This window comes from Syngnathus typhle, linkage group LG8 (genome assembly GCF_033458585.1).
Source record: "Syngnathus typhle isolate RoL2023-S1 ecotype Sweden linkage group LG8, RoL_Styp_1.0, whole genome shotgun sequence".
Taxonomy (NCBI): domain Eukaryota; kingdom Metazoa; phylum Chordata; class Actinopteri; order Syngnathiformes; family Syngnathidae; genus Syngnathus; species Syngnathus typhle.
In genome coordinates this window covers 7,665,225-7,674,279 of record NC_083745.1, presented here as the reverse complement: position 1 = coordinate 7,674,279, position 9,055 = coordinate 7,665,225, and the positions used below count along the sequence as shown (strand labels likewise).

The 9,055-nt window shown below is 40.4% G+C and overlaps 1 protein-coding gene across 1 annotated transcript; it reads left to right on the top strand.

Annotated features, from left to right (window-relative positions):
- The first annotated feature begins 4,785 nt into the window (after positions 1–4,785).
- tmem72 (transmembrane protein 72) lies at positions 4,786–8,853 on the top strand. Its single transcript, XM_061285529.1, has 5 exons — positions 4,786–5,030; positions 6,777–6,843; positions 7,225–7,296; positions 7,407–7,546; positions 7,623–8,853. Exons 1-5 carry the CDS (start codon positions 4,955–4,957, stop codon positions 8,033–8,035), a joined length of 768 nt encoding a protein of 255 aa, XP_061141513.1. The 5' UTR covers positions 4,786–4,954; the 3' UTR covers positions 8,036–8,853.
- Positions 8,854–9,055: the final 202 nt, after the last annotated feature.

The window sequence follows — 9,055 nt, the reverse complement described above, 5'->3', positions numbered from 1 at the left end:
ACATCCTCTCACTTCCACATGTCCAACAACACTAAAGCTGCATCAGTAGAAGAGGTCAAAGTGCATGCGTGACCCTGCTGATAGAACACTTCTGTGTGGTCAAGCGGGGTCACTAGATCAGAGAAGTAAAGTGGAAGGTCAGGCTGAAATGACAGCGCACCACCAACAACACGTCACTTCCATCTTCTCGATTTAGACTTTGTGTAGTTTTATCACAAAGAAATCCCACCAAGCATCGTTGAAGAGAATTCTGTGTTTCATTTTGTGTGATGGAATTTCAAAAGAAAATGACTGCCCTTGATAAATATACGATGTTTGCCTCATTTGTTATTCCCATCATAAAGCATTGATGTTGTTTCACTCCTCCATCTGTTGTCACTCATAGCGTGTTAGCGCATTCCAATATGGAAACTGCTATTTGGGAGAATTCTTCCTGTGTGTCCTCCGGAGAGTCCAACGTGATTTGTGTGTGTGACAGGTGCTCGCACAAATATATGCGCGCTCGAGGCATGCCAGAATAGTTATCGCCACGAAATCAAGGTCACCACTTTTACCAATGAGAAACTTTGCTTCATTCTCATCACACCAAGACGTTTGTAAAAGCCAAAATAAACCACTGAGGCATTTCTGTCATCAAAACCGCCTTTTCCAAAAAACACTGACAAAGAAATGCTGTTGGCATGAATCACTTTAGATTCAGAAACGTACAAGCGACTAAAAATATTTTCCCTACAAGCAATTTTTTTTTATGAGGTTTTAGACAAAGACAGTTGTTATTGGACTATTACAACTTTGAGTATGATTACAATTAACTTTCCCTTGCAACAAAGCATTTAAATATAAAACAAATGGGGAAGCTACAATGAACGGAACAGTGATGACATCATAGGAGAAATTGTCTTCGTATGTGTACAATTATGATTTTATAAGCACATCCCAAAAAACAAAATCCCACACAATTTACATGTGATTTGCAAAGATGGAATTCAATTTGAGAGCCAAGTAATGGAGAATCCAAATCCACATAGGTGAATTTCCAAATTAGACCATGGTTGTGCTTTAAACAGCATGGAATTCGTTTTATCGTCATTTTTGGTTTGATGTTTTATCGCCCACAGAGAATTTACTTGGCCAATTTGTCCCTTCCTGGTGCCTGACTCCATTCTTGCTTCCTCACAAATTGAACACACTCGCTCCCCACATTTCCCAGACATGACTTTTAAAAGACTTCCTCATACACTGTACACTATCAGCTGACAAGATCGCCAAGTAGCTTGTCCTTGATGGTGCTTCTCTTGTCATTGGCGCAACGGGCACAGCTCGGACGCAGCATGGAAACGCTTAAAGAGGCTGAAGCGTGGCCCTCACCCTGACCACTGCGTGCCACTCCTAAAGCACAAGCATGTGTAAAGGATTTAGGTGGATAATGACTTCACTAAAAGCAGGCGTAACCAATAACTGTCTTCATGACGGGGCGTAAAATAAGACATGATTACGCTCTCTTTAGTAGAATCCACAATGTAATCGCATCATTGATAATCTGTCTTAAAAAAACGATGCAAGCACGATCCGTGTTGGATATTGACTGGAGAACGCCACGAATGTTTTTTGTCAACTGCGGAAATGGCAATTATTATATATTCTGCCTCATATTATCATGTAACCAAACCCAACCTAAGACAAAAGCTCAAATATTAAAAAACAACTTGTCACCATATGATGCAACACTAAATAAATCATATTTCTTTTACACACAAGCTGGAAGAGAAAATTAATGTGCCCTCAAGTTGCATGCTTAATATATCTTCAAGAGTCTCTCAGTAAGCGTTGAGACGATAATGTGCTTGTCGTACAAAACACACACAAGCAGCCTTGCCGGTTACTTGAATCCTGTTAAACCTGAAGTTCTATCCACCAAATGTCACTTGATTTGGTAACGATATATATAAGCCATGACTATGTTTTACGACTCCCTAAACGGACCTTACAGTAAAAGGATTTGCCTCTTAATCCCAAACAGACCCTCAATGTCAGCCGGAGTGATGAAAGGTTACAGTAAGCCGACATCCATCAAGCTCCATACGCATACTCCAGCATGATATACAACAGCGTTTCCTCGTCTTCTAAGAACCCCCGCCATGCTCACGGGGATCTTCAGAATTTGCCGCTTCCCCAGGAGGACAACACCAGATAAACTTTACAGCCTGGCTAGGTTACTATGAAAGCTTTTTTTGTTCACAGGAGTAATGAGAAGCATACTTTTGTGGCTGATGTAAAGAAATAGCGAAATACACACATTTATTGAAATTCCTCGTAAATTTTGAAAATATTTTCAGATTCTTCCCTCAGATTTAAATATCTGAAGGAGCACGACACATGGGGGAACTCTTGGAAGACAGACTGACGTTTTTCATGCTGGAATGTGAATGTAAATTTATGAGAGCCAAGGCCAAACTCACTTTTGCTCACGCTTGTCTATTTATTGTGCAAAACTTGCTGACAGTGACTATGTGTGTATGTTTGATGGAATCACTTCTCTGCCATTTTCTTTCCAATAGAGCTCAGAGTAAGTCAGATTATGTCGACAAGTAGCATCATAAGTACCATTTTCAATCACTAAGTGCCCCCCACGCGAATCAAGTCCAGAGTGGACATGATTTTTTCATCTACCCATGTTAATACAAATTGGAGATGTTGTTCCCTGGTTTTGACAGACACCAGACACCCACACTGGACTGGATTTGCGTTGGCGTTTTGCGGGGAAGATGGAAAGGAGGGAGGCACTTACATTCTCTGTAAGCACACAAGTGGCAGAGGAGTGTGAAGTTGATGAAGACAAGGAGGAGGTGAAATGCTGGGTTGATAACAGGGTGAAAGGATGTGTGTGGGTTCACAAGTCAAGTTGAAGTGTCATTTTGACACATACCAATTCAAACTTACAGCAGCATTGGATTTTGGGAAATTTGAAGATGGCTACAATTACCACCCTCTGGCTTGTAGTTAACTGCTACATAACTCACTTTTTAACACACAGGACTTCTTTACAATGCCCACTGACGTGATAATGTAAACAATGTTTTTAGTGGGCTGTTTTTCTGTCATCATCGGGGTCTTCCACGTCAAATAAACACAGAGTGGAAAAGGCGGGTGTGTTCTTCAAGTGCAATGCGGCACATGAGGTGAGAAAAGAAACTTTTTGAAAAATAACCATTTTTATTACACCAGATAGCATAAATAATACTAATAATAAATGTTGGGGTGGGGATATTGACAATTTTTAATGAGAAAATATTACGTTTACACAAACTGCATTCAAGGAGTGACGACAAAGAGAGGGCATCTCATATACAGATGAAAAAAAATACATCATCAATAAATTAAATCCACAAACACCAAGATGCAGCGTACACAATGGCACTAATATAATACCTCTGTTGCTTTGGTCGGAGCACAAAAACTGCAAATGAATTAAATTTTCAGTGAATAATGGAGGATTGGTTCCGAAATAAAAATCTTCAAATTTAAATCTGCAAGTCGTGAATCACAAAACGAAATAGTTTACGTTTTACCTCGGAATTTGTACTTACAACAATGGAGTCAAATCATGGAGGACATATCAAGGCATTACCAGGGTGATCAGGACTCATTGTCTGAGAATGTCTGCACAAGAGAACCCAAGTGAACTTTTAGTCACCATAACAGCCATACTGGAGATGGCGCTAGAGTGACACAATACTCAATACAATCAATGCTGCAAATAACCTAGATATTAAGCCAGAAACAAGTGAAACTGGTACCTTAACACAAAATGGTCTTTGTTAGAGACTTTAAGAAGATTTACATAGATTACCTTGGGCCTTACTAGGAAACGGAGCGTGTGTGCTTGCATGCTTGTGTGCGAGGATCTCACAGCTCATTCCAAAACGCCTCCACTGTGTCTCAAGAAACGTACAGCAGTGCGCGGCCAAGCCTGTGTCAGCTCATAATGCAGAGTGCTGTTTACTCCTTTTCGAGTGGGGGGCTGCACTCAACTTGGATGAGAGAGGACGGACTGTGCATTACTGCACGCTTGAGGGAAACATACAAAGTATTTGTTGATAGTTTGGTTATACTGAGCCAACCAAATGAGAAACTAGAGAAAATGAGAAACTTTTGGGGGGGGAGGAAGATAAGGGTCACCAAGTTCTGCGATTTTAACGCTATTGATTATACATGACTAATATCGCTGTACTTTTGAGATAAGATTGAGTTTAATTCAATCTGCAACCACGCACATTGTAAATCATATTACCCACTGAAATGAATGCTTATGTCATTCATCCATTCAAGCCTCCCCAAATATGTTGTTTATTAAGAAAAATAGCATTATATATTAGAGTACTTTATAAATCGTGCAATAATGATGGAATGATGAAAGAAATAAACCATGTTTACCCATTTTTTTGGCTTCAATTCTTTAACTATAGCGCTGCTCCTTATATTGTGCAAATATAATACCGATATAGTGATACACATGAAAAGGAGTTCCACATCTGCCTCAGTAAATTGGTGAAATATTGAACATTTTTTATACATGAAAAAGACACTTGCACAAGCCAGTTGAACTTTTAACAGATAACATGCAAAGTTTTGTAATCTAACTATAGATGTGGGAACCATGGTTGTAGTTAGTTGCCTGTGGTGTAGAAATATCACCAGAATGTGTGCATGTGAGTTTCTGTTTGCGTGCATAGTGTGTGTCCGTGTATGTGTGGGTGAGAAAGAGAGACTGATTAACAACTGGGTCATTATTGTGGCACAAACTTGACCAGGCTAAGAGGCTTCAAGCGTCACATCACAGCTCCACTGAGCTAAGGGTCAGCTATGTTTCCAGAATGTTACTTTGTGATCACCAGCAATTTCAGATAGCATAAGAATAGGTTCGATTTATTTTTTTGAAAGATTTCTTGGTGTCATGGACAACCCAGGGAGCAGTTGGTGGATTATGGTGGAGATTGCTTGCAGAATTCTTGGCATCTCTACAGCCACAGGTAGGATAAATGGTGACTGGTCATTTCTGATGAAACAAGGACGACAACATACAGACAGAGCCTTACTGCAATGTGTTCTGTTACTTTTAAGGTTCTTTAACAGAAAGTTTGAATTTCATGAGGCAAGGAGTGTTGCAACATGCAGTTCAAAGATGTTATCTGATGCTGAATCTGTGCTGAATCTGAGAAAATAATAAGCCTGCAGCTTTGAACAGTTCCTGTCACCCAATAAACTCTTAATAAAGAAAATAACCCAAATTCAGATTTCTGCTCTGTTCAAAAAGGTTCAAAAGGTAAAATGTAAGTCAGAAAAATAATACAAATAAGATGGCTGTGGACAAAAATGGCTATTAGCCTCAATAGCTTGGGCGAGTCACAAAACATCATACCACTTGATGTTGCAGCATGGAATATGGCCATGCATGCTACAAGTATCTCATATTTGATCAAATATGGGACGGGTAGAATGGTCACTTAAAAAATATGTAAGTCTATCCTCAAATACAACAAAAGCACGTAAACTAGAGACAGTGGGGGGAAAAAATAGCTTGGCTCCAATTCCTGATCCCCTACTCTACAAAGTCGTTAGCTACTTTCATTGAAACAGTTGCCAACACTGCTCCTTTTTGCAGACATGCCCCATTCCGCTAAAGTCTCCGCATCCAGCAGGTTTACTGGCCTTACTTGAGCTCATGTGGTTTTATACACTCATGATCATACCCTGCGTTTGCACATTTATGTGTCTGTCTGCCTCTGTGTGTCTGCAAAGGACAAACGAGGTTCACCTTTATGTTGATTTTCAACTGCTCTGTATGTATGAAGTGTTTATTTCTTTCACACCCTATAAATGAATAGCAAGCTTCTAGCAGCATTCTCCTGATATACCCCCAGTGCTGATTGTATCACTGCATTTCTCCTTAGCCGCTCATAGAAAATGTTTCCATGTGTAGTCTGCATGCATGCCTCACTCAAAAGGCAAAATAGAATCTAATTTTAGACGGAATCATATTTCTTCAATTGGAGCCATAATTATATTCCAGTTAAGTATTAGGTTTTACCGTCACTGTTTTTTGTTTATTTCTTCACTGTAAAATGAGCAATTATTGTTAGGTCATTATCACTCTAGGCAGCAGATGTCGCTGTTTCCCACGCCAATGGTAAGCGTTGCATTTATGGCAGCAGTCCGACGTAGGAATTCTCACAATTTGACAGTTTCTTTTTTGGTCTTTGGCTTGAGGACACAGCCAGTTGGACATTTTTCAGCTGCCAATTCAAGAATCGCGTTCTAGCTGGTCTTCCAAAGAATACTTTGATTCAGACTAAACAAATATATAATGTAGAACAACAGCTCAATTGATCATTCATGAAGTCAGGATAGAAGATAAGAGGAAATGCAGTGATATCGTGTTACTAATGACCGCGGTGTTGAATGCAGGGTTTCAAATCCTAATTCAGTGACTATGACATCATTTTCAACTTTTTGAATGGATGCAACAAATTGTTAGGGTTTACCTCAGGTTCACTCAAGCGCGTGAATTAATTTAATATTCTATCAGCACCTGAACATATCTACAATTGCGTAAAGCACAGCTACATTAATTTTGTTTGTTTTATAATCATTGAGGGACAGGAAAATTTTTATTATAAAGACCACCTCTTGCAGAAAAACGTCAATGAACCAAGTCTGACACCTGGTGGACACAAGTTGCACACCTCCAAATGAAATAATTGCGTTCTGTTTTTCAGTGTTGTGTGCTGTAGGAGTGGAGACCATCCAACAGGGAGACTTCAACAGCCTTGGCATTTACCTGCTGTAAGATTTTTTTGTGGAATATTGATGTTTCAAGTGGGATCTAATCTCGCAGTGGCCTACTTATGTTGTTTGCTGTTTTTGTGGCTCACATTCAAATTAACACTGAGCCACAGGAAAGCTTCTCCCAGAGGAGAGCTGCAATCTAGGTTGTCCTCGAGCAAAGCTCATGACTGTTTATAATATGATTTCCAAGAAGAGGCTTTCCATGTGATGAGTTTGATCCCAGGGGCCTTTTGTATGGTTCATAAGATGGTAATCTGTTATATAAAAATTGTTGATGATTACTGGTCCTTTCTTCAAAGGTAAATCTAAATTCACACACAATCTGACATGTATCAATCCGGTAGTTGCTGAATGCAAATGATTATTGTTCCTCACCAGAGTATCTTCTGTTGGCATCATGATATTTGAGTTGGCCTATTACTTGGATGCACTTCTGCTCATGTGCCTGCCGTGAGTACACAAGTTGATTATCTGCATCAACACCATAACATAATAAAAGGCTGAAATGAGGCAAAGTGGCTACATTGATGCTGAAGATGAATTCTCTGCCATCTCCGCAGGTGTCCTCCTGAGTGGCAGATCTTTACATTATGGGGGAAGATGGCTAAAGTTGAAGGCTTCCAGAAGTTCCTCTATTATTCCATAATGTCCATCGTCTGTTTCCTGCACCCTGTGCTTGTGTGGCATGCAGTTATTCCGGGTAAAATTAAGCTGTCCATCAATTTATAACCTTGAATATACCTAAATACCATTTAGATATATTTCTACCATCCTAGGGGCAATGCTTCTAGTGACTGCCTTGTTCAACTTCATACTCAGCAAGAAAACAAAGACCGAATCATCTAAAAGCCCGCAGGAGAGTTACAGCAGCCAAGGCCCCACCACAGTTTATGCGACAGAGGGGGTCAACCCGAACGGGACCCTCTCCTTCCTCAGCGCGATGACGGGGAAAAGAGTTGCCCTCGCAACCGGGAACGAAGCCCACGGCTTGGCCGGGAGTGGAGAAGAGAGCTTCCAGGCCATGCTGGAGTTGGAGCGCACACCAAATGAGAGGAAGAGGAAGGATAGGAAACCCACGTGGATGAGAGGGAGGAAGGAGCTGCTGGAGAGGGAGATGGAGGAGATGACAGAGTTTGGGGATTCAGAGCCGGAAAACACCTCAGACACTGCACCTATGATCACTGACTGATCGGCTCTGCCCTATTTGTTACGGCAAATGTTGGGTTGGTGCTGAAACTGTACAGTACTTGAAATAAATGAAACACATTTTTTTGAGCAATGACTCTTCGTGAAATGAGGCTGCATTTAAATCTTGCTTGCAGTTTTAGCACTGCTAACTACCGCTCATTGGGGATGGTCCTTCTTCTACATGTGCCCTATATGTAACAAAAAGCCAAAGAAAAAGCAAAACATGCAAAAAGTTAATCCTTTGAGCTTCTAAGTTAGTCTCATGATATTTGCTGCCATGGTGTGAGCAGTTTGAATTTTTGTGTGACTTCAGAAATGTAAAATTTCCCCCAATTTCAGGTCAAATTGTGAATAATGTCATTTTAGAGCGTCTGTTTTATATTCACGTTTGCTTTTACGGGATGATTTTTTATGATTGGCCATGTAACCCAATTTATGACACACATGGTGCCTTTTAGTCTGATTCAGTCCATATTTGCAAAGCTTGAATGGAGCGGGTCAGTGACACTAATGCAAGGCAATCCAATCTAGTTAATGTTTCATGCATTATTTATTAGGCAATAAAGTGGATTAAGTGTTTCACTCATTCAACAGCACTGGTGGAAATCTGTGTAAATGTGACAGGGGAAAAACTGGAATTAAAGCATGCGCAGGTGTCACAGTCGCATTCAAGTCGCCTCATTGTGTGTGTTTAGCGAGCGCGAGTGATCACCATGGCAACCGGGCTCCGGGATGTGAGACCAGACACTCCAAACCAGTGAAAACAATGGAGTTAATGTGTCCAACATGGTTATGCACTGTTGACTGTGATTTGTTAACCATATTTAACGACAGACAGAGGCAATAATAAAAAGCCTGCTTTTCATTCGTCTCTTTTGTCAATCCGTCTCCATGCTGAGAGTCTTCTTTTGTTCAGGCTGTAAATCAATATTGTCTGCCAAAATACTCACACTTCAGCATGGATACACTGCAATCTTTTGTTGCCTATCTGGAGCCTTATATAGAACAGGGCCACTTGATA

What these genes read in the sequence shown, in the direction of transcription:
- tmem72 (XM_061285529.1), top strand. Translation starts at nt 4,955, where the DNA reads ATGGACAACCCAGGGAGCAGTTGGTGGATTATGGTGGAGATTGCTTGC. An exon ending in TGGCATCTCTACAGCCACAG is followed by an intron (nt 5,031 to 6,776) that starts GTAGGATAAATG and finishes TCTGTTTTTCAG; the next exon opens with TGTTGTGTGCTGTAGGAGTG. An exon ending in CTTCTGCTCATGTGCCTGCC is followed by an intron (nt 7,297 to 7,406) that starts GTGAGTACACAA and finishes CCATCTCCGCAG; the next exon opens with GTGTCCTCCTGAGTGGCAGA.